At 54.0% G+C, this 25,342-nt stretch overlaps 1 protein-coding gene across 4 annotated transcripts in view; it reads right to left on the bottom strand.

Moving 5' to 3' along the window:
• Nucleotides 1-25,342, bottom strand: part of WHRN (whirlin) — a 38,401-nt gene that overhangs the window by 3,197 nt on the left and 9,862 nt on the right. For 2 of the 4 annotated variants that reach the window (XM_057405869.1, XM_057405868.1), the window contains exons 2-10: nt 22,703-22,918; nt 16,047-16,172; nt 8,624-8,826; nt 8,182-8,218; nt 6,845-7,057; nt 6,130-6,342; nt 4,644-4,676; nt 1,409-1,480; nt 475-1,075 (exon numbers count right to left, since the gene is read on the bottom strand). In XM_057405869.1, coding sequence (XP_057261852.1) covers nt 475-1,075; nt 1,409-1,480; nt 4,644-4,676; nt 6,130-6,342; nt 6,845-7,057; nt 8,182-8,218; nt 8,624-8,826; nt 16,047-16,172; nt 22,703-22,918 — 1,714 coding nt within the window. The remainder of the gene's footprint in view (nt 1-474; nt 1,076-1,408; nt 1,481-4,643; nt 4,677-6,129; nt 6,343-6,844; nt 7,058-8,181; nt 8,219-8,623; nt 8,827-16,046; nt 16,173-22,702; nt 22,919-25,342) is intronic. The other 2 variants (XM_057405871.1, XM_057405870.1) reach the window with 1 other exon arrangement.

The raw sequence follows: 25,342 nt of genomic DNA on the forward strand, positions 1-25,342 counted from the left end.
AAGGCCAGGTTGGACACAGGGGCTTGGAGCAAGCTGCTCTAGTGGAAGGTGTCCCTGCCCGTGGCAGGGGCTGGAGCTGGAGGAGCTTTAAGGTCCCTTCAACCCAAACCAGGCTGGGATTCTCTGACTCCACAAGCTGTTTTCTGAATGAAACTCATCTATGATGAAAAGCAAACCAAAGAACAGGGCACGGCAGCACTGATCCAGGCTCTGAAGCTTTCCCCCACCCTACTGACCAGAAGTTTGAACCAAAATGGGAATGTTTTCCCCTAGAGCTCTTAACCAGCATGTGCTGGAAGCCCCCATTCCCACTGAGACTGGGGAAGCCCTTCAACCAAGCCTCACACTCCAGCAGTCTGATGCAGGTCTTACCCTCCAGCCCCTTCCTGCCCTTAACATCTGTCACTTCTCTCTTGAGGAGCACCCCCGAGAGGGTTCACTTTGTCACCCCATGGCTGATAACACATCACCCACCTCTGGCCTGGGGCAGGGGCCTCACTTCATTGACGTCAGGCTCGCTGTTGGGCTGGTGCACCTCCACCATGATGAAGTGCTGGTTGGCCACAGCCTGGGGGCTGCCCTTGTCCGGAGGAGGGGGTGCCGGGTGGGATGGAGGAGGAGGAGGCGAGGGGGAAGGGGGGCTCTGAAGACCACCAGATGCAGGCCCCTCCGGGGATAGGCTCTTCAGTCTGGTTGGGGACTGGACCCTGGGGAAGGGCCCGATGTGATGCTGGCTGACCAAGGAGAGCTGAGCATCCATCTGCCTCCTGGCGCTGTGCGGGGCTGGGGAGATGGTGGCATAGATGGGGCTTGGGGCTGACTCCTCGGTGGATGCGCTGGCTGTGGAGGTGATGCTGACCGTGTCCTTCTCGGGGTGGCTGGGGGGGGGCGTGGGGTGCCGGGGGGCCATGAAGAAGAGGCCTGACTGGGAGGACTCAGAGGAAGGGCGCTTGGGCTTGTCCTTCCCTTGGGTCCTGTGCTGGTCAGAGGAGGGGGCCTGAAGCATCTGCGGGGCTGAAGGAGGAGGTGGAGGCTTGAAGTTGGGTGGTTCGTCTGGGAAGGAGGAGAGGTCATCCTGCCAAAGCAAGGACACTGTTTAGGACGTTCCCCAGGCTCAGAGCCACCTCCGTCTGCCTTCTCATGGTGATGATGGCAGAAATGAGCTGACTTCCACAGAAACACCTTCCTGACCTTATTGACAGGAACGTAACTCACAAATGAGGGTGATCGGAGCACAAACCACCCAACTTCTGCTCTACACAGATGCTACCCAGCCAGAATCCTTCCAAACCGGTCTGATTAAGTTGCTTCAATAACACCCATGGGGTGTTGATTAAGCAAAGAGCTACAGAATGGAGGCAAATCTCAGCATCACCATTTTACCTCCATCTCCAGTCTGATGCCTTACCAGGGAGACATCCGGCAGGGTGTTGATGCTGCTCTGGTGGCCATCTCCACCTCCCTCCAACTCCGACGTGTTCTGAGAGGGCAAAGGAGGAAGAGAAAACGAGGTTAGAGCAGCACTGAGCACCCAGCACAGCGCCAGCCCCATGGGGTCCATGCAGGGTGCTCACCCAACCCCCCCATGCGAGGCCAGTCTTTCACCCAAAGGGTTCTGTTTCCTTCGAGGTTCCCTGCAGACCCACACATCATCTGAGCAAAGCAACTGTGCTGGGATCCAAAGCAAAGCAGCTTTGTTTGGATACAGGCTCTCCCAAGCTAGGAAGCGTGCTCAGAGCATGCTGTGAACCTGCAAAAGGAGGATGTGCTCCTCTTAATCCAAACCTCAGCTCCTCCTGTTTGGTTTGGACCCAGCAGGTCCAATACCTGCATCTTTGCTGGGATAAGGGTAAGAGACAAGTGTAAAACCTCCCTCCCTTGCAAACCAGAGCAGTGAGATGCAAGCAGAACCTGCTGTCACTGCTTTCCCTTTAGGAGGCAATAGGCAATGTCCCAACACAGCTCCAAACTCATCCCAGCTCCAGCAAGCAAGGTGGGCAATGGGAATCTGTCAGTCTGCCTGTGCAGGGGCAGTTGTCAGCAGGATGGACCCAAGGAGAGGACACAGATGTGGTCAAGCAGAGCAAACAGGCACCTTGGCTGAGCACCAGCAGGGATGGGAGGACATAGGGTGTGCAGCCAGGGCTGAACCCAGCTCCTCCTGACTTTAGCCCAGAGCCAGGCTCTGCTGCTGCCTTTGCCATCCCCAGCTCCATCTGGTTCCCCTGCAAGGCCCTGGACAAGCAAATCCATGCTCAGCATCCTTCTCCCACAGCACTTCCCAATCCGGAGCGGTGCTGCGCATCATTCCCATCGTGTTCCCAGGGCTGTTTGCTCCCTGGCGCTGGAACGGGATGGGTACAGTTTGTTTTCAACCGTGTGTTATTCACTGCAGGGTAAACAAGGGATCAGCTGAGCCGCTGCTGCAGCTGCATCCCCCCATCTGCTGGAGCCTGCTGCCGTGCCGTGAGATGTCAGCATCCCAGAATAGACACGGGAGACAAAGAAGAGCATTAGAGAAGCAGCAAAACCACCGATGGGAAGTACTTGGAGCTCCCTGGCTTCAGAGAGAGCCCTGGAGAATGAGAACTGAAGGAAAAGGCTTGTTTGGAGAGCGACAGGTGAAGCCTGAGCTTGGGAAAACTCCTTCCTCTGGCCAAGGCTGATTCCATCCAGTATCCACCATGTGTTGTGTCCCAGCCCTGGCTCTGTCCTCCCTCAGCACCCAGGGACACTGGCACTGACCTGTGCAAGCAGCAGGTTCTCCTCTCCCCACGCTGAGGACTTGGGGAGCAAAAGCAATCCAACAGCAACTGCTCCGGGCTACCCAGTGCAATGGCTTTTAAGCTGAGCACATTTGCTTTCATGCATTGGCTATTTTAAGACAGCTTGCTTGGATTTCCCTTGGAAGAGCCATTGGAGCTACAGTGCCACTGCTCTGAGAGGTGATTATTGAGGAGGCTGCTCCCTCCCACTGATGCTGCTCCTTTACCCAACCTGTTTTCCAGTTTCTTATGGAAACTGGAGGCAGGTGAGGCTCTTCCAGCCCCTCAGATGGAAATCCTTGGCCCTTACTATCCCAGAGCCCAGGGCAGGAGGGATGGAGCTGGAAAGCATCTGTCAGCATCTTTGATTCAGCCAGCCAGTTTCCATTCACTGCTTAAGTGATGGAAGAGCTCCCAGCTCCCTGGGGAATACAACCCAACCTTTCATTAACTTCACAGCTCCAAAGGAATCCCTTATTTTCCACTTACTGCTAATGAGATCTTTGCAGAGCCACTCAGCCTGAACCCTGCAGGGTTTGCTTTGGAATGACAGCACCATCCCATGCCCAGCTCCCCTCCGCTCTCCCCTTCCCTCTCCCATCCCAGAATTGATCCACAGGGCTGGAGGAGCCCCAGAGCCCCTTCCCTGCCCCAGCCTGAGCACAGAGACCTGACTCTGGGGGCTCTGAGGGTGACAATGGCACCCACGTGGTGGCTTCACCCTGTCTCTAACCTCGCTGCCTGAGAGGATCGTGCCAAGCACATGAGAACCCTCCACATGGGATGGCTGTGCCTGTCCTGGAGGGGTCAGAGGACACCAGGAGCTGGAGCAGCAATAACAGGAGATTGGTGAGGAAGATGCTCCCTGTTCCTCTGCTCTCGTTCTGCTCTCCCTATGGGGACACAGAGATCACCTGCCAAAGAGGCTGTGCATTCCTGTGCTTGAGATTCACTGCCCAGGGACAGGGACAGCTCAGTGCCAGCCTCTCCTTACTTGTACTTCTTGTGGCACAGAGACCAAAGAGACCACAGACAGACAAGGGTTTAGCAACAAAACTGGGTTACCTCCTGGGGCCCAATCCTGCAACTTCAGGGAGCTGGAAGCAAGGCAGAGCCTGTGGGATAAGGCCCGTGGAGGAGAAGGCACGTTCCGATGGCAGTATCTTTGCTGGGGGTAATGCTAACAACGAGGACTGGGCAGGAGGCAGTGCCCAAGAAGTGCTGCCTGGCCTGTGAGCAATGACAAACACCCTGCTCTCATCGACAGCTTGCACCTGATCATTGCTGCTACAACTCAGTTGTCACAGAGGCGAAGAACTCTGTGTACCACAGTGAGGGTGCCTGTGATAAACTCCATCTGGGAACACCACAGCATCCCCTTGTGGAGCACTGCTGTTTCCAGAGGGGGCTGGAACTGGATGAGCTTTAAGGTCCTTCCCAACCCCAACCAGGCTGGGATTCTATGACAGGATGTGACCATCCTGCTGGTATTTAGCCAGGGTGCCCATACAGCAAGGCAGCAGAGCAGCAGGTAGAGGCAGGCAGCAACAGCAGGGCCAGTGTGGGGTCCATCAATGCTGCTGGCCCTAAAATCAGCCCATCCTTGAGCTGCCAGTGACACACAGGGCTCCAGTGCAACCAGAACACTGGGTCTGGCTCAGAGCTGAGTCTTGTGTGCTCTGCAGCACCAAGGCCTTAAGCTGTGCTGGAGCAAAGGGACTGGAATGGCTCAACAGGGCTAAGGGATGAATCAAGGCGCTGTTCATGCAGTCCCTGTTGACATGTTGGTCCCTGCACAGCCTGTTCCCTCCCGGCACCCATCCACACACACACTCATCCCCTCTGCTATGGCAACCACAGCGCTCCAGCAGCCCCTACCTCCATCAGGTCTATGAGCCACAAGAGCCGCTCCTGGGGACGTGCGGGGGGGGGGGAAGCATATTGAAACAAGCACAAAAGCAAAACAGACCATCAGTGGGGTGCAGGACCAGTGAGGGAGACAAGCAAACCCAGCACAAGGCATCCCTCCTCCCTCCAAACCCATCCTGCAGGATCCACATCCAGCTGCAGCCAGTGCTGGGCAGGGAGAGCAGCAAGAGATCAGGGCAGAAGAAACCATTCGGGAGCTCTGCCCCTCATGTCTCCTGCTAGCTAAGACAAGCATCCATCCACCGTGATGCTCTCTGCTTGGCACTTGTTCCAGCAGCAGCGGTGACAACCACCTCATGTGTCAGCATTCCCAACACCCCAGGCAGAGCTTGGAGCAGGGCACGTTTCCACACCCATGGAAAGAGGTGCCCCATGGCCAGGGAGGACCTGGAGTGAGACCAAGGGACACCCATACTGTTCTATGACTCTGAGGGATGATTGAAGGAAGCCCTTAAAGCAGTGTACACGCGCTCTTCTCTATGCCAGCACAGCATCCTGGTCTCCATCCCTGACCTCAGCTCACGTGCCAGGCAGGGCTGGAGCACGGCTCACACACCAGGCCAAGCAGCCACGCTTGGTGTCATGGAGCAGGAACAAGACCTTTGATTTTCTTGATCCAGAAAGCATCTCACTGCAACCCATTGTGAACAGAGCACATGGCTTTCCTATGACTTCACAAGGCCCAATGGGACAAAAGCCCAGCTTTGATGCTCTGAAGCTCTCTGAGGCCTCTTGGGATGCTGGACTGACCAATGCAGGCAGGGACAGCCCAGGAATGCCCCCAACTCCCACCTTGCCTGCACCTTTTGCACCACATTCCCACTCTCCCTGGCCATGGGCTGGTTTCCTTGTACCCAACCAGCAGAAAGCCTCTTGGCATCTGCTCCTTTCAGGAAGGTTTTCAATTCCAAGGTTGCTGATGCATTTATGGTGAAAGGCATTTGATGGCCGGGAGATTAACGTGCACTTGGAGGCGATTACAGGAACTCAGAGGGTGCATGCAGTGAAGGGAGACGTGGGAGAGCTGCCACTCAGTGCTGGAGAGTGGGCAGGGGCTTGCCCAGGCCATCGAGGTCCCTGCTAGGATGCAGAGAAAGCAGCAAACATCTTTAAGGAGGTGATTCAGGCACCAGAGCTGGTGGATAGCAGCAGGCACAGAGGGACAACTCACTGAGATCCCTGTGTGGATGCAGCTTGCATTGCACAGGGGACAAAGCGACAGCACCAGGTCAAGCCCCCATGCAGAGGACAGTCACAGTCTCAGGAGCACGGAGATACCAAGCACATGTCCTGGCACCACCCAATGCGCCTACAGGTCACACTGCTGCACCCGGGTAAGCTCTGGGGAATGCATCAGGGAAGGAATCCACCATTTCTCCTGCAGGTGGAATGCCTTTCCAGCCCGCAGGGATATGGGGGGGCTGCAGGGACTCACCCGGGCTGAGCTGACGGTGGTGGCAGTGAAGTGGCTGCTGGAGGAGGAGACGGTGTCGCTGTAGGACATCATGGAGTAGGAGTCGGTGGCCAGGGAGGGCCCCGAGGGCTGCCGCGCCTTCATGCACTCGATCTCCCTCTTCAGCACCAGGTTGTCGAAGCGGTCGAGGTCTTGTGGGGAGATGACGCCGCGCACGTCCGAAAGCAGCGAGAACTGCGCCAGGAGACAGGCACCAGGGACAGGTTGGAGCACGGGAGGCCTCCCACACTGCCCACCAGGGGGAACGGGATGTGCTGGCAGGTAATGGAGCCTTTGGTGAGGCGCTGGCACAGGGTGCCCAGAGAAGCTGTGGCTGCCCCATCCCTGGCAGTGTTCAAGGCCAGGTTGGACACAGGGGCTTGGAGCAAGCTGCTCCAGTGGAAGGTGTCCCTGCCCGTGGCAGGGGTTGGAGCTGGGCGAGCTTTAAGGTCCCTTCCAACACAACCCAACCCATTCCACGTAGTCCATGAGGAGGTTTGGTCCTAACCTTTACCAGAAGCTCCTCTGCTACTAAACACCAGCCCCTAACCCCCATAGTGCCCTACATCTGGATTTTGCCTTCCACCCTCACCACTGTCCCTGAGCAGACAACCTTGGAGACTTATCTGCTGTGCCAATGGCTCTGCTCAGTCCACCAGGAACAAGGAACCATCCCGGAGCACGGTGAGGGCCTCACCTTAGCGTGTGTGTTGAGTAGCTCGAAGAGCGCCATGACCAGCGCATCCACGGAGATGTTGCCTTCCTTGTACTCATCGAGGTAGTAGCCCATGGTGGCCCGCTCCTGCTCGTTGAGGAGGTGCCGTGCCTGCTCCTCCAGCATGACACGGGTCTGGTTCACCATGGTGCTCAGTGTCACCTGCGAGCCGGCCAGGCCCCGATAGAACACGGGCTGCGGGAGACAGGAGAGAGGCTTTGGCTTGGGATGCCAAGGAATCGGCTGAAAGGAGGGAAGCGGGGACAGCCCCTCGCCCTGGGCTCTGCTGCCAGCCCTATCCTAGCATTACAGGCCGCTGCTCTCACCCAACTGCCTGTACCAAAGGGAATGGAAGGGGAATGCTTCCAAAATGACCAGAGGGAGGTGTCCACAAGGCTTCACCAGCATAGCTGCTCGCTCAGTGTCACTTGTCCCTGTAACTCCAGAGCCAGTTTATGCAGAATAACCAAAGCACCTTCAGGGCTCTGCTCACAAGTTGTCCCTTGGCCAGCTCTTGATTCAATAGCAGGCTGCATTCCCTTCCTGGCAGAGCTGGGGAAATGGGGCCAGGAGGAAGGGCAAGCTTCCCACCTTGTGGAAAAGGCACATTTACCCCCGCTGCAAGCTTAAAGCAGAGCCTGGTGAAGAAAGAGCTACTGGGAACCAAAGGGAGAGACAAACCAGGCTGCGGATGAAAGGCTTCTGCCTTGGAGAGGGGTTTCTAAGGGGAGGTCCTTGCTGCTCCCCTCCCAGGCAGTGCTGGCAGAGCTCACAGAGGGATACGGAGCCAAGACCCTGACTATCCTGGACACGCTGCAAGGAGTGAACAAGGCACGGAACAGCACAGAGCTGTTATCACTGAGAGCCACCTGTGAAACCTCGCTGCTGCATTTCCATTTCAAAGACAGGAGCTCTGCGAGGAGGTGCTGAGAGAAGCCCTGCTGGCATTGCAGCTCTGCTTCCAGGCGGGAATGACCCCAGGAGCTGGCAGGGCCCAGAGGCAGCTGCCAGGCAGAAGGCATCGGAGTCACCTCTGTGGGGTGCAGGGGTCCTTGCCTGTCAATGTGACCATTCTCAGGCTGGAGGCACCAGATGTGCTGCAGACCCACCAGTGGCACAGGAGAGGGGTCATGTCACTGCTTGTAGGAAACACAGCTGGCAACATGAGGTGGGGAGGAGAAAGGCTTGAGCCAGTTAAACCTCATAGCACCAGCATCCCTTTCAAGCCAGGAACACAAATCCCTCCCTCCCATGGAAAACAGGGGGCAAGAATGGTGATTTCTTTTGCCAAGGTACCAGGAAGGACTTGTATCTCTTACCCTGGCTGTCACCTCCGCAGCACGGTCACCCACTGCCCTGCGAGGAGGGAGAAGAGCAGTTAGCACCGAGCAGAGCGTGCCCATCACTCACTGCATTGAGCCTGGCTCCAGACCTGTGATGTTCTCCCCTCTCTGTGCCCGTAAGGGAACAGGGAAGGGGCAGCAGTGTGCTCTAAAGCCCTGATCCGCCTTCCAGGCCAGAGATGCTGTCTCCTAAGCCCCACACATGGGGGCCACATGTCTGAGAAGCCACGGTGCTCCCATGGACAGGGTGCCCACGCACATTGCATCGCATCTGGCTGCCACCATTCCGGGTACTGGAGCTCCACAGTACCCAGTACATTCCAGGTCCTGGGGCTCCATGCACCCCTTGGTGACTGTGTCCACCACAGAGGAGCTCTGTGTTGATAACCAACCTGCATGGGGTGCACCAAGCACGTACCCTGCTGAGGTGACGAGGGTGTCCCCCACCTGGGAGCTCGCTATCCACCTTGTCTCATCCACGGTGGTGCGGGCATGGGGCAGCCTCCCGATGTCCTTCACCGTCATGATGAGGTGCCGGGAAGACTTGAGCAGCTTCACAGCCTCGTCATGGGGGATGCTGAGGAAGCTCCTCCCGTTCACCTCCAGGATCTGGTCTCCAACCTGCGGAGTGAGGATGCGGTGAGGCTGCCATGGCCTGGGGGCTTTCCTGCTAGGGATATGGCTTCCAATCCCACCAGGGAGGAGCTGCTCCGTCCATCCCACCTCCAACTGGGGACACAGCAACTGGGGGGACCAGTGAGGGAGATGGGCCAAGTGCTGGTGGCTGGAGACCAAGCACTCAAGCTGACCAGTGAAGCCTGGAGGAGCCTATGAAGGATCCCAAACCAGACCAGTCTGCCCAGTCTCCCCCATTAACTGCATCTACAGACGTTTGGTTGTAACAACCCCCAGAGAACATCTCATCCTCCAGCCCCAACCCCTCCTGTCAATGTGGGAGGCCAGGGACCATCTGTGGAAGCCCCAAACCCAGGTCTCTGTGTGCCGGAGGGAGGGTTCAACTCGAGTGTCCCACCTCAGCCTCCAAGCAGTACTGTAGGAGCTGAGAGAGCTGGATTTCATCTCTCCTCCTATTTCCTCCCCAGCTCCTCCCAAGAGCTTTCATGCTGCAGTGGGGCCTTCCCTGACAGCCTGGCCACACTCAGGACACAGCACCCATAGAGCACCCCATGTCCTCTTTCCCTTTGCTCTAGGGCTCTCAGTGCCATCCCTCCTCGCTCCCGTAGCACAATTCAACCTGCTCCTCACAGCCACCTCTTTGAAACTGCTCTTCCATAGCTTTGCTCAAGCACAGGCTCTGTTCAGCTCTGTCAAAACTGTTTTATTCCCTTTGTGCTGCAGTGCAAACAGAATGAGGCATCAGTTAAGTCCCTCACCTCCCTCTCGGAGGAGGAGATGAAAGGGAATGGGGAGAATTCCTAAGTCTAATAGAACTACATGGAGAGTCAACACCATTCTCTCAGCTCACTCCTGGACTGGGATTAGTTCCCTTACTCCAGGGAGAAGCCAAGTCTATGGGGTGGCTGTGACTGCTGCCACCCAATTTTCACCAGTACTACCCAGGACTTTGCTGGGGTGAAAGCGAACACCAGGAGCACCACCAGCATAAAGCACCCGGGATCCATCGCCTGCCCATGGCAGGGGGGCTGGAAATCAATGATTTTAAGGTCCTTTCCAACCCAAGAGAAAACCATTCTGTGATTCCATGACTGCTCCAGCAAAGGCGGTGTCCTGATGTTGGCTGGGATAGGGTTAATTTTCCCAGTGGCTGCTGCAGTGCTGTAGTCTAACACTGATAACACACTGATGGTTAACTGCTGCTTAGCAGTGCTTTCCCTCACCAAGCACTGTTCAGTCTCTCATGCTCTCAGTGCAGAAAGGGAGCCAAAGGCAGTCTGAGCTGGTAACAGAGACCAAGACATGGGAAGGAGCCCAGGGAAAGACAAGTGACCCAAATGAGAGCATCCCCATCATCAGACTCCACAAACTCCTCATCCCTGCGAGCTCTGTTGGGTCTAAGCTGACAATGTGAAAACTGCTGAGCACCAACACTACAGGGAGAGGAGATGACTCAAGTGCCTCAACTGCCACGAGAAACACGCATGCAGTGCAATAAGAATCAGTCCTCAGGTCTTTCTGATTCACTGGGCAATCCACTGGAGTGGATTTTGCTACTCAAATGAGGAGCATCAGGCTCACTGCAGCATCAAACAGTGAAAACCCAAGTCCGATTCGATACTATTATTGTGAGTATGGATCTTTAATAGTTTTCCAGATCAGGGATTAAAATGTCCTTATTTATTTTGTTCACATTATACAGATCTAACAGCCTTCCTTTAGTTTCTCCTTTCAAGAGAGGACCAAAAGGAACCTGACAAGCCATAACAGGGAGAGCAGAGGGGCCCTGGACAAGCTACTTCACCCGTATCTGTCCTTCAGGCTCCAGCTGTGCTCAGCACAGTGCCCAGCACAGGACCACCTCTACCTATCTTGATGAGAGGCTCCTATTGGAGCTGGAAAGGATTGGTTTTGCTAATTAACATAGATAATAATTACTTCCCCCCTCCTTATCCCCTTACCCCTCCAAAGTCAAGGACAATTGGGAAGGTAACGCAAAACTGCACAGGTGCAAAAGAACCATCTGTGAAAGCAAGAGTTGACCCTGGCACGTTATTTGCTGTGGGCACATTCCTGCCCAGGAGCACCCAGCTCCTGATGGAAATGTAACAAGAGGTGGAGAAATTGCCTGGAATCTATGATTCCCTTCTGTGATTCTCTGCAGCAGGCTCAGAGTTAGTCCTAGGACCTGTGTTTGAGTCGGGATGTGCAAAATAAGCATTGTTGGGCTTTCTTGTGCCTTCCTTCAGCAGCAGCGAGAGCCCTCCCTGCAGAAAACAGCCAGGAAAGGAAAGGGAACAGCATCAGCTCTGAAAATGGGATTATTCTCATTTCTTAAGGAAAAATCTACCCTGAAAGGCAAAGGCTGAACAGGACATGTGAAAGGTGACTGACAAGAACCAGAGAGCAGAAACAACAGAGCCAAATGACAGCCTCGCCTCCTTCTCTTCCTGGGGCCAGAGAGAACAGGAGGTGCAATCAAGAGAAACGAATGGGCTCAAGGCAAGCATTGTGAGCACCTGAAGTCTCTTTAAACTGATCAGAATTGGCTCTGGGAGGAATTCAGTCACACAGAGAGGTGGGTGAGAGCTTTTTAAAGTGAATTAATGCTAAATGACACCAAATTGAGCTGGGAATAACGGGGCTAATGGGATGCCAAATGGTTTGGCACCAGCATGAGTCTTATTAAATGCTACTAATGTGCTAGGAGAGAGGTTAAATTACCTATGGGTACTCCTGAAGTGGAAGGATTCTCCCTTTAGCACAAGGAATTACCAAAAGGAGACCTTAAGAAATTGAAACTATGGGCAAGAAAAAGTGGAAATGTCCAAATTAAGACTTGCAGAAAACTAAAGAGGTTATAATCAGCTTCCCCAGGGTTGGGGCAGATAACTCACATCCAATGAGGCCAATACAGCCTGTTGGAAGGATCCTTATGCGGGAGCAAGGCAAGGGAACAGTGGGTTCAGTGCTGTCGAAAACATGTTCTTTTCCCCAAACCTTGCAGCACAAGGATGTGGAACAAAGCAGATGCAAATGGGAAATGGAAGCACACAAGCAGAGGAGGCTGGCTCCTGGGGTAGGCACTGGTTTGTGCTGGCCTCCCATTGAAGCACCGCCTGTCCCCATCAGGGTGACATGGTTTGAAGGACCACTCCACACCGCCTCCGGGCTCCATCTGCGCACCGCAACCACGCACATCCTCATTGCACCGCTCCCTATTCAGCCGATTCCCCAGACTCGAAGCAGCCACGAGGCTTTTTATAGCTTCCTGCCTACGTGCAGACCTCTAAAGACGAGCCCCTTCTCGAGAGGCAGCTTTGTGACTAAAACCAATGACGTAAAATCATTCACCTCTTCCTATTTACAGTCTCTCTTTTACTCACTCATGTATATATAGGCATAAACTGATTGCGGCGGCCTCTTTTTACCCCAGCCTTTGTGCTGGCGTCTCAATATTGAGTTGTTTGTTCAAAGCAAGCCACCCGAAATCTGCGATTTCTGCTGTAAAGGTCAAGAAGAGGAGAAATTGGCTTAAAGACCCACATCCTGACAAAACAGACCTGCAAAAGGAATGAAGGAGGAAGAAATGGGGATGAGCAGAACAAGCTCAGCTCCTGCACTGGCATCGCTGTGAATGTCAGTGGGGACAGAACCTGAAGTTTCATCATGAATAAACAGAAGAAAGCCAAGGCCAAGAGTATGAATGTTTAATGCTTGACTGCAGAGATCAGCCTGCTCTCTGCTGGCACCTGAAGTGCTCTGCTCGTGGCCATGGAGATGCAGTGGTACCCAAACGGGCATCGGCAGGACTAGGTCTCCTCTGCGACACACTGCTCAGACCCTGGTTCTGTGGGAGACAGAAGCCAGCTGAGCTTTTGGGCCTCAGAGAAGCTGCCTTGGTTTTGACTGGTTTTCGACACCACATCGACGGCCCTTCCATCAAAATTAAAGGGAAATGTGGAACTTGTTATTAAAACATTCAAAAATGCAGATTTGGTGCCACAGGTGCAAGAAGGTTTTCACTAAAAGTCTGGCAGAATCGGAGAATCCCAGCCTGGTTGCTCCAAGCTCCAACAGGGGTTTTGGACCCTACCATAGGAGGAGGTCACTTGGGCAAGCAGGGACAAGGAGCATCCTATGGAGATGGCCGAGTGTTTCTGAGGGCACCAAGAAGTGAGAGATGATGCTGGGGGCTCCCTGCAGAGCATCCTTCTCTCCCAGACCATAGGTCACCCCTTGCTGGCCACCCTGCACCACTCTGCCTGCACCTCCCAGGGTACACAGCATCTCCTGGGGATGTCAGTGCAAGCATCAGTGCAAGGTCACGGTGAAAGGCAGCAGGGACAGCCCTCTGGGACGTGAGGATTAAAGACAGAGATGATAAAAGGCACAGGACAATTTGTTTCTCCCCAACAGAGCTGGGAATAGTGGGACTGGCTGGAGCTGCTCCACGTGCTGCATGGGTGACTTTGCAGAGTCACAGGATGTTTGTCCCCAGCACAGACCCTGTGCCAGTGCCAGGCTCCATCTCCTACAGCCCTGAAAAGGCAGGAAAAGAAGAAGTGGTTGCATTGGTTTTCTCCAGTTCTTTCTGTTCATTTCATGGTTACTGCTCCCACACTGACCCAAGCCCCTGTTTCTGCTGCTTTCCTTGGTTCAATCCCCACGCCTGTGAGCTCAGCACAGCCAAGGTTCCACTACAAACCAGCACACACAGGAGTCACAGCAGCAGCACACACAGCTTCATCCCTCTGTGTGTGTGTGTGTGTGTGTGTGTGTGTGTGTGCCAGCAGGATGGAGCTTTCCTGAATGCCAGCCTTGATGTGATCTCAGATATGCACCATTTCCCACCTGGGTTTGTGTGTGCTGCAGGCTGTAAGCTTAGAGCTGCTGGGAGGTCTGGAGATAAAGAAAGGCCTTTTATCACGGATTCATCGAATCCCAGACTGGTTTGGCTTGGAAGGGACCTAAAAGTTCATCCAGTTCCGACCCCTGCCACGTTTAATGCTCTGCTGTTGGAGATGGCTGGGCGTAGGTTGCTGCTCCAGGTGGTGGTGGAAGGGATGTGACAGCACCAGGAGGGAAGAACTGGTGGGTAAATGTGATTTCCAGGTCATTCACTGCACTCTGCAATGGAAGAATTGTGGTACCATTCAATGGGAGCTCAACCCAGCCTTGCTGGGTCACTGGGAAGTTCCTGTTGACTTCCCAGGCACTGAACACTTCTGTGGGTTTTAGAGCTTCCACTGAATGTTACCACAATTGAGCTGATTCCTTAGAGCAGCTCCAGTGCCTGAAGGGGCTGCAGGAAAGCTGGAGAGGGGCTTGGGACAAGGGCCTGTAGGGACAGGCCAAGGGGAATGGCTTTAACCTGCCAGAGGGGAGACTGAGCTGAGCTCTTAGGCAGAAGCTCTTCCCTGTGAGGGTGCTGAGGCGCTGGCACAGGGTGCCCAGAGAAGCTGTGGCTGCCCCATCCCTGGCAGTGTTCAAGGCCAGGTTGGACACAGGGGCTTGGAGCAAGCTGCTCTAGTGGAAGGTGTCCCTGCCTGTGGCAGGGGTTGGAGCTGGAGGAGCTTTAAGGGCCCTTCCCACTCAAAGCATTCCATGATTTCCCTGCTAAGGACCTGAGAGAGATGTTAAGACTTGGACCGATCCAAAACTCCAAGCTCAGCATTTCCCTTTGGTGTCAAGAAGAGTCAGGAGAAAGAAACAGGAGCCAGCAGAGGATGATTAAGTCCAGAACTGGTTGCCTTACCCCCACCAATGGCTTGTCTATAAAGCACTGGTGATCTCAGTGCCCAGTTAGATGCAATGTTGTGTGCCACAGCAACCTGAGCAACAAGACTATCTGTTCCAGCCTAAATCACAGCCCTGCACCACACTGTCCACACACCTCATGCTATCAGCTTTGACAGCTTTAAGTGACTTTATGGGGCCACTGGAGCAAAGCTGGAGGCTGAGCCCCAGACCCTTCAGGGCTGATCAATGGAGAAATGGACCACCAGAATGCAGAGAGGGGATCAGACTGGATTAACACCAATGCCCAGCAGCCCAGCACCATTTCAGAGGAGTTTAACATCTATTGAGTCTTGACTGACACAAGGAGCAGGGAAAGAACCGTCCCTCAGAGCCCATGGGATTGCACTGGAGGAAGCAAAACCACACATGAAGAGAAACCCTGAGTGATGAAACACGGCAACCTGAGGTGTCCGTGTTTCAAATGTGCTCCATTCATGAGCAGCACAGTCCAACAGCTCCCTTTTCTACTTATTTGGCTGGTGAACCCCCTAGAACATATATGATTTTAACCCAAATGACCCTGCAGGAACAGCTGAGGTCCCAGTCCCATCCTGTTCTGAGGCCTGGTACAGCGGGAAGGCTGGAGGAGCTTGGAGATGATGTGTGTACATGGTGGGATGAAAGAGATGCAAGATCGCGCTTTACAAGAGGTCTCTGTAGCCAACTCTGGACCAGGGCAGCCTCAGAAGGACCCAGTCACCCCACAGACACCCTGTAGGAACCTATTAGACTACAGAGGGAGCCTGACATAGCCGGAGGTCCCACCAAGCCAGGCTGCTGATAGATGAGCTTTGCTCTATCCCTGAGGGTGATCCTGCTGTTTCTGCCTTTTAGGACATGATGCTTGTGAATCCAGTGCTGCAGGAGGACACTGGCACAGGCAGCTCGGCCTCCTCTCACCACGGCAGCTCAACACATGCTCTGCACCCTGTGCAAAACACTAGCTCCAAACATCAGGGCTTTGGATGCGAGATGCAGGAAGAGGACACAGGACCAGGATCTTTAACAGCAAACTCTTCCCTGCCAGTTCAGGGAGGTAGCAGTGATTTTCTTCACTTCCAGTCCAGGCTGCACTCAGGTATCTACATCAAAACCATCCCCAAGCTGTCTCAAAGGGGAGAAACCAGGTGTGGGGCTGTGCTAAGGCAGAAGACAAGGCACAATCTGCTCCAGAAGCGTCCTCCCTGCACAACCACCTTGCTCCCTAAAGGTTTAATATCCAAAACATCCAAAGAACCTGCCCTGAAAAGCCAGCTCCAGGAAACCAACTCTCACCTCTCCACTGAGACCCGTTTGGCTTGGGACAAGGGGTAGGAACTGCCACTAACGTGGCCCTGCATCCTCAATTCATGAAACTCAATCTCTCTATCTCCCATCCCAGCCCACTGCGGGGTTGTTCTTACCTTTAAGCCAGTGCTCTCTGCTTCAGAGCCTTTATCCACACCAGTGATGTAGATGCCCAGGGAATACTCTGCCCCTCCTCGGATCATGAGCCCCAGGGATTTCCCTTCATTCAGGACCAGATTCACCTGCAGAAGACCAGGAACAGTCATTTATGTGGTGTCTCCCCTGCTGCCCCCAGCTCCCCACACACTGGGACAAAGCCCTTCTGCAGGTACCTCCAGACAACCACAGCCCCAGATGGAGCTCTAAACCTCCCCGCTGCAATGCAGAGGAAGGAGAAGAGAAGGTTTATACAATCCCAGCCTGGTTTGTGTTGGAAGGGACCTTAAAGCTCCTTCAGCTCCAACCCCTGCCACGGGCAGGGACACCTTCCACTAGAGCAGCTTGCTCCAAGCCCCTGTGTCCAACCTGGCCTTGAACACTGCCAGGGATGGGGCAGCCACAGCTTCTCTGGGCACCCTGTGCCAGCGCCTCAGTGCATCTCTTGTTCATCTCCCTGTGCTCAGACAACCACTCGGGGCTGCCTGAAGGATGCTTTAGAGGTACTTGGCCTCAGGGTGGGTTCAGCTGAAGGCACAGAAGGCTCCCAGGGCTCCTCCACGCAGCCATGTGCTTTATGATCCCTATTTAATAATGCCAGGACAGTATTTCCACCTATCCTGCCCTGAAGAGCCAGATCATACTGCAGCACTTCACTGGAGTCAGCAGGACGGCAGCTCTGCATGAAGGCATTTACATTTCCCTTTAACACTATCCCAAGGTGCTGGTAAGCTGAGAAGCTGCTCTCCCCACCCCAATACCATCAGATGGAATAAGAGATACTCCCTGCAAACCTGAGGTGCTGCTGCACGAGCTGGTTCATTTACACACATCCCAGCAAACCCAGCCTGTGAGGGGCAGAAAGCAACGATCCAGCCCCAAAGACCAGAGGCTGAAAGGACCTTCCAGCAACACAGAGCTGTGTGAATAAACCCGAGTACCAGTTAAACCCACATCGCTGCTGGCAATGCCACAAGGTTGGGTTGCTGAGGCTTAATTGCATTTCTTAATCAGCTGATACCTGCGTCTCTTGGAATAAACCCTGTGGAAATCACAATAGCAACAGAGGCTGTTGGGAAAAGAGTGGCAGCAGCAGCAGGGACCAAGGAAAAAACAGCTCTGGGAGCATTTGGCTTCCTGACAAATTGCAGAATTAGGGAAGAGCTGAGGAATAAAGCGAGGGCTGCAGGCAGGGGGGTCGGCTCGAGCAGGCTGCGGAGCAAGGAGGAACAGAGAGAAGGCCCTGAGGAGCCAAAGCAGAGATAAGCTGCTTGCAGGATGAAGCAAAGGCTGAGTCACTCCATGTTAAAGGCTTAGGGATAAGAGGGGAGGCTGTTTTGCCCACTGTTTGCTAGGGAAGAGGCTGTTCCCACAGCCGGGGCAGAGGTGGTGCTCAGTAGGGTTGGCACCGTGGTGCTACCTGTCCCAAGCACAGCACTATCTGCACCCTCTGGCATCCTTGAGGACCCCCATGCAAGGCACCCCCTGTGCCCTGCTGGGAAGGGAAGGTATTTCCAGGCTCGCTGTAGCACCGATGCTGCCCATCCCCACCTCCTCCCCTACACAGTACCAGGGCTGCGTCCAGCCCCAGGCTACAAGAGACTCATTGGGAAGATCAAGGTCATGCTTTTAATTTCAATTTCAACGCTGAAGCATCTGCCACCTCCTGTAGCAGGGAATCGAGGGGAAATGAATGCCACCATCAAGAAGGCATTTTCTCTGAGCTGGCTTTTACACGGGATTTCATTTCTCTGGGTTTATGCAATTACCTGTTGATAGATGCAATTTTACCATCAGAAAAAGCGCTTCCAGACAAGAATTACTCTCCATCAGCACGGCTCAGCACACAGCTGCAGGAGCGCATGGGAAGGCTTCGCCCATGCTGACAGCTCTTGCCGTGCCATTAGTGCTACCACACAACACAAACAACACTTGAGGAGGCTCGCAGGGCTCATCCTCCTCCTGCTCACCAAGGAAACCCCACTGGCTGATGTCTAGACATCCTGCAAACATGCAGGCACAGCTCACAGGAGCGCAGAGCCGGCTCACAGCCTTTAACGGAGGCACTGGGAGCAGCAGTCGCGGCTGCTGGGGGTGCTGCATCCATCGTTGCTGCCTCCACACCAACCCTCCCGTCCAGGGCAGGATGTGTGAGGCCACGCTGAAGACTTGGCTGTCACAGTTCCACTGGCAGCAACCCCCAGGAGCGCAGATGCCTTCCTGCAATAGAATCCCTGCAATAACAAGGAGATGCTCCGGTGCCCACCAGCATGGCTTGAGTTGAGCTCTGACCCGAGGAACACATTTTGGCCTAAGTCTGCTGGGATGCTGCTCCAGACAGAAGGATCCAATGAACTGGGGACCAGTGGCTCATGCCACATACCCCAGTCACCACAGGGAACAAACCACATAGCCCGGAGCACACTGAACATTCTTCTTGCTGTAAAGCAGAGCAAACCCAGCAAGCAAACAGTGAGAGATGTGGTGAGCTCTATCACTTCACTCTGCAAATGTCATTAGAATCTAATAGAAAGAAATCCTTCCTTATCTCTCCTGCATCTCTTCTCCTTCATGCTCAAGTAGGCACCATTAGTGCCTCAAATGTTTAAGCCATGCAGTGTTACCATAGATCAAATTTGTCTTCTTTTCTAATAACAACAGCTACTTGTGGAAACAGAACTGCCTGGAGGCAAGGGGATGCTCACACTCTCTTTGTGTATCTTTCCCTTCTTCTGCTGCACCAAAAGCTTACAGGAATAAGCAGCTCCCCTGGCAATAAGCACATTACAGCCACGATCCAGCCGATGAAATGGTGTTTCACAGAGAATTAGCAGCCCAACGTTTGCAGAGCATTTTGCACAGTTCATTTTCCTCCCAGCTCAGCAGCACCTACAAGTTTCTGCTGGCTGATGGTCTCCAAAGTGCTGTTAATGGAATAAACGCTTGATCCCAGAAGGACATCAAGGACAATCCACAGCACAAGTGGTCCCTGATGTGGTGAAAGCATCAGAGGACTTCACTGGACACATCATACAAATCCTGCTTATTACTGGCCACCACCACTGGCTACTTCACCTATGGGGAGATGGGCACTGAGGAAACTCTGGATCCACTGATTCTGACCACAGGGAAGGCTGCCCTTAGTTAGGAAATGAATCGCAGCAAACCTGAGGGAACAGAGTCATCCGTTCAACCTGCCACAGCGAGCACACGGTGAATGCTCCATCCCCAGCAGTGTTCAAGGCCAGGCTGGACAGAGTCTTGGGCAACATGGTCTCGTGTGAGGCATCCCCGCCCATGGCAGGGGGTTGGAACTGGACGACCTTAAGGTCCTTTCCAACCTAACCATTCTGTGTGTCTATGCAAGAATTAAAGGGAATGCGGCGATGAAGGAGGTATGTAAGTTGTTGCACATTCCCATGCTTTCCATGACGAAAAATCCATCACTACAGCCCCTGATGAAGAGTCCCTCTCCAGCATCCTTGCAGCCCCCTTCAGACACTGGAAGCTGCTCTGAGGTCTCCACACAGCTTCTCTTCTCCAGGCTGAACAGCCCCAGTGTTCTCAGCCTGGCTCCATGCTGGAGGTGCTCCAGTCCCCTGATCATCCTCGTGGCCTCCTCTGGACTTGTTCCAACAGCTCCATGTCCTTCTTATGTTGGGGACACCAGGATAGTGAGAACAAAGCCAATGGGCTTTGCTAACTTCCCAAATCCCCATAATGGCTTCCACTCGACAGTGAAAGAATGCCAGCATTCCCAGTTAAAACGCAGTGTAAATCCATGGACCAGGTGTATGCCAGCCCCGGGACAGGTACATGGATCCCTCCTCTACCAGGCGGATCGGTTACCCCATCACACACACGTCAGCAGCAGCAGTTTCCATTTCAAGCCCTTTGATAATGAAGGCTTCTGCCTACAGATAAGCAAACTTGTTTCACATACAGAGCAGCTGTATGGAGGAAAAGGTGGCTAGGCAGAATATCTCTATAGCCTGGTGCATGCAGGATGCCTCCACCAACCTTGAATCTAACCTTGGTAAAGCTGGAAACATCAGGTTAATTACAGCAGCATCTCAATGCATTAAAACCTGCCTGGTTTACATGACTTCAGCTGCAGGGCTGAAGTCTGATCTCTGCTGTATTTTCCCTGTTTGAAAGCTTTAGCATGCATATTCTAGGGCAATCAGATCAATTAGAAATATGGGGGGAAATAACTAATCCCACCCCTTTGCTCACAATCTAAAGCTGTTCAGATACCAACTGATCGCAGCAGTACCTGTCGATTGCGGTCGACTGGGCTGAATTCACCAGGGGTACGTGGCATTTATTTACATGATGTTTATGAACAGAGTGACCCCACTTTCAACAGTTAAATAGATACAACCCCACACATACAAATAAAGAGGGGAAAAAACTAGAGGCAGGCTGTTCCTGTGCTCTAGGACACATTTGCATCTCTTGATGGTCCACAGTGCATCAGGACAAAGCAGCTCAGCTAATTCATGCCCTGAAGCAGGAGTTGAGCAAATGACACGGGCAGTCACAGCAAATAACCCCTCTCAAATCTACCAGCCAGGTCAGGCTCTCCTCACTGCAGCAAGCTTGCTCATGGGGACCAAAGCAAGGCACCTCTGGGTACAGAAGGGTCTGGTGGCCTTCGTCTTCTTCATCAGGGGCTGTAGTGACAGGACAAGGGGTGATGGGCTCAAACTGAAACAGGGGAAGTTCAGGTTGGATCTAAGGCAGAAGCTCTTCCTTGTGAGGGTGCTGAGGCACTGGCACAGGGTGCCCAGAGAAGCTGTGGCTGCCCCATCCCTGGCAGTGTTCAAGGCCAGGCTGGACACAGGGGCTTGGAGCAAGCTGCTCTGGTGGAAGGTGTGGAGCTGGATGAGCTGTAAGGTCCCTTCCAACCCAAACTATTCTATGATTCTGTGATGCAAGTTGTAGGATCCACTGGGTTTTGCAGGTCCTGCAAATGGGAATTCAGGAGTGGAGGTTATTGTCACCGAGCCTTGCACACTGACACCAATGGGCAGGACTGTGAGGAGGAGCTGGGTTTGGAAGCAAGCTTAAGGCAGAGCAAGGAGTGGAAGGGTCAGTGACCCAAGGTCCCACAGCCTGGCTCAGCTAGAATAGGAACACTTGGAGCTGGGGACCCCTCACACCTTGGGTGTGAGCGCATCCAACAGCGGGCAAGCCCAGCATGGCTGCTCTTCAAAGTTTAATGTGGCCTTCATTCAACCTGGCTTCATTTCCTTCCAAAGCAGATTCAGCTGCAGTAATTAAAGCTCTTTTAACTTGCAAAGATCAGGTGGATTCTTCCTGTGCACCCCCTGAGGAGCTCAGGAGCAGCCCAGAGGAGGGTGCTCTGGGGTGGTAACTGGTCCATGCACAGCCAAGGTGCCCAGGGACAGCCAGGGCACGTGGAATCCCATCTCTGCAGGGACTGTCGGGAAGGGGCTGTGCGGTGCCACACAAGGTACAGGACACACGTACAGGCTTCTAAGCATTTCATGTCAATACCCAGCAAGGACTAAAGGAACAATGTGCACAGAAACACCCACCTCCAGCTTCAAAGAGTTGCTGTCTGCTGTATCAAGGTGACATGGAGGGGTAGTGGACAGCAGCAAGGCAGCCACAGCTGCTCTTCTCTTATCCTTAAAGTAATGGGGCCTTCTCCCTTGGCACCCACATGAATTTTACATCAGAAACTGCCTCAGCCTGGGTTAAATTTGTTTCCTCTCTGGCTGAGGTGGAAAGCTCCAGCTTGCAGACCCCTCCAGGCAGAGATGAGGATGCTTTGGGCATACAATCATAGGATCCCAGCCTGGTTTGTGTTGGAAGGGACCTTAAAGCTCCTCCAGCTCCAACCCCTGCCACGGGCAGGGACACCTTCCACTAGAGCAGCTTGCTCCAAGCCCCTGTGTCCAACCTGGCCTTGAACACTGCCAGGGATGGGGCAGCCACAGCTTCTCTGGGCACCCTGTGCCAGCGCCTCAGCACCCTCACAGGGAAGAGATCTCAGGGTAACAGAATGGAAATAGACTCCAAGCAACATTGTGCCTTTGGGAAAAGCACAATGCTCACCCATATGCCAGTACCCCATGACCACCAGTGAGGCCACACCATGTCCTGGTTGTACAAGACTAACAGGTTCCCTATCCATCATCACGGAGAGAGTCTGTCCCTCCAGCCTCTGCCTCCAGTGCAAGAGGCAGTGCTGCTCTGCACCTACAAGACTCTGGGTCTGTTTGGGCATGGGAAGCACAAGGGAGAAGAAACACTAAATCCCTCAAGTCAGGACTGAAGCTTGAACTTGAAGTGCTGGCTTCACTCATAGTAAAGCCAGTTTACACAGTAAGAGTACTGGGAATTAGAAGATGTCCCTGCCCATGGCAATGGATTGGAACTGATGAGCTTTAAGCTCCCTTCCAACACAAACCAGGCTGGGATTCTGTGACTCCCTGTGGGAGACAGGGGGAAAGCTACAGACCAAGGGTAAAACCAGTACCCAGTATATCCAGGAGGAGAGACAGGCTATCCCCATGGAGGTATCACAGGAACGAGCAGTGCAACGGTTGGCACCCACAGGGCAGCACCACATCCCTGTGCTCACCTTCTTCTCATCCCCCTCCTGCAGGAGCTGGAGGTGGCTCCTCTTCTCGCTGTCCTTGCGCAGGGAGCTGTGCTGGTGCTGCGCCAGCCCCACCGGCGGGGACACGCTGCGGCCCTGCGGGTCCACCCACGTGTAGATGTGGTTGGTGACGTACCCCCCCGGGATGCGGCCCACCGAGTGCACAGACAGGTTCAGCTTCTTGCAGCCCTTCAGCACCTGGAAGGCAACCAAAGAGAGCAGAGAGTCAGTGCCTTTGGAGGGGGCAGTCAGCCTGGCTCAGGACTCCAGGCTGGAGGGCTTGTGCTCTTCCTTGAGGTGCAAGGATTTCAAGCTACTCCGCACCCACCGGCTGAGTGACTGAGCTACGTAAGGAAGACAACACAAGAAGGACGTGGAGCTGCTGGAGCAAGGCCAGAGGAGGCCATGAGGGAATGAGCACCTCCAGCATGGAGCCAGGCTGAGAACACTGGGGCTGTTCAGCCTGGAGAAGAGAAGCTGCGTGGAGACCTCAGAGCAGCTTCCAGTGTGTGAAGAGCACTACAAGGATGCTGGAGAGGGACTCTTCATCAGGGACTGCAGTGACAGGACAAGGGGTGATGGGTTCAAAGCGAAACAGGGAAGCTCAGGCTAGACCTAAGGAAGAAGCTGTTCCCTGTGAAGGTGCAGAGGCGCTGCCACTGCTGATTCCCCCTCAACCCAAGCTCTGCCACTGGAAGAGATCCTGATGCTTTAGGGAAATCCAGCCTCTCTTGCCATTCCATTACCAGCTGCCTTCCTCAGCACAAGCAATAAGGACAATAGCTATTAAGTACACATATCTATTTAAAGCAGCATGCACAGAGTTGATGCTGGGCCCAGATAAGGTGATCTGCAATTGCTCCTCCAGCCTCCACTGTGAGGAGCTGCCATAGGCACTATAGTAAAGTTAAATGAACAGGTAAGAGCTCTACCTGGGGACAAGTGTAAGTGCTCCAAGGCCTCTGGAACGTTAACACTCTGGATCTGCTCCCAGGCACTGATTTGGGGTTATTTTCCCACATATATATGTCCTTTTGATGAACCAATCCCACAGGGTCTCCTCTCCCCACTGAGCAGAGAAGCTGCTGAGCAAAGCTCGTGAGCAGGAAGAACAAATCCCAGCAGCTCTTTGGTGAAGAGTAACACCATCGGGCATACTGGGCTGGCTGGATCCCAGCTCTGCCCTGGCACCACTCCCTGCCAGAGCCAGTGGGAATCCAGCTTGCCAATTCCCAGTTCAGCATCTCCATCACAGACAGGAATCTGGCTGCAGGTTTGTCACATGCTCCCAAGGTCACCACGTGCCTGGAGAGCTTAAACAAGGTTTGTGAAACCAACAGCTCCATCACAGCAAGCACAGAGCACTCCAGCATCCTGAGCTGCTCACTAAGGCCAGGCCCCGTCCCCTCGGTCCCTCAAACATCACGGACCAGGAATCCCTTCTCACAGAGGTGCGCAGCACATTCAGGCTTGATGGCGTCATTCCAAGTCTCACTGGGATGATGGAGCTGTATCTGAGCCCGTTGTCCACCCTAGGGTAACATAGTGCAGGGACCCATCCGTGCTTCAAGGCACAGCCGGGATAGCTTGACCCAAAGCTCCATCATAGCAGCCTTCCAGTATCTGAAGGGGGGCTGTAAGGATGCTGGGGAAGGACTCTTCATTAGGGACTGCAGTGATAGGACAAGGGGTAATGGGTTCAAACTTAAACAGGGGAAGTTTAGATTGGATATAAGGGAGAAGTTCTTTAAGGGTGGTGAGGCACTGGAATGGGTTGCCCAGGGAAGCTGTGAATGCTCCATCCCTGGCAGTGCTCCAGGCCAGGTTGGACAGAGCCTTGGGTGCCATGGTTTAGTGTGAGGTGTCCCTGCCCATGGCGCGGGGGGGGGGGGGGGGGGTTGGAACTGGATGATCTTAAGGTCCTTTCCAACCCTAACTATCCTATGACTCTATGAGCTGCCCCGCAGACAGACCCAGGATGATCTGAGCTCCATGGCAATGAGTTGGGATCAGGGAGGCTTCTCACCCTCAAGCTACCAGTGCAAGGGTGACCCCTAGGAGATGGGGCTCAGCTTCCCCCCGAAACATCCTCCATTCATTCAAACTACAGCCATCGCCATCGAGACCCGTTTTAAGCCTGGATAATGGCATTTCCTTCCGTAAGTACCAAGACAGCAAACAGCAATGACAGTCCCACGAACAGTATCATCTCTGAATGGGGCTGCAGCTCCCCATCAAGCACAGGCACCTGATGAGGATACACAGTGATTTGTCTAACTGTACACGGCTACAGTCCTCCTCCTGCCACAGAAACACCATGGCATCCTGACACCTGTGCTCCCACCCTTTTCCCCTCCCTTTGCATTGATCCCAGGCATTCTTCCCCTGGACATGTTCATAGACTCCCTCAAAGCCAGCTGCTGACCATCACTGTCATTTAAGGAAGGAACAAAGGAAAACCTCAAGAGCTAAGGGTGGGCCCCTCCACTAGCTCTCTTTTCCCTCCACGTTCACTGCCACAACATTCCCTCATGGATCTGTTCGGGACTGATGCAGGAATCCTGTTCCTCCCTTACACAGGCGATCCATCCTGGAAGGGCACTGGGGACCAAAGAGAAGCCT

This window comes from Pezoporus wallicus, unplaced genomic scaffold (assembly GCF_028554395.1).
Source record: "Pezoporus wallicus isolate ANWC-B61680 ecotype Strahan unplaced genomic scaffold, APGP_CSIRO_Pwel_v1 contig_4684, whole genome shotgun sequence".
In the NCBI taxonomy this organism is placed as follows: domain Eukaryota; kingdom Metazoa; phylum Chordata; class Aves; order Psittaciformes; family Psittacidae; genus Pezoporus; species Pezoporus wallicus.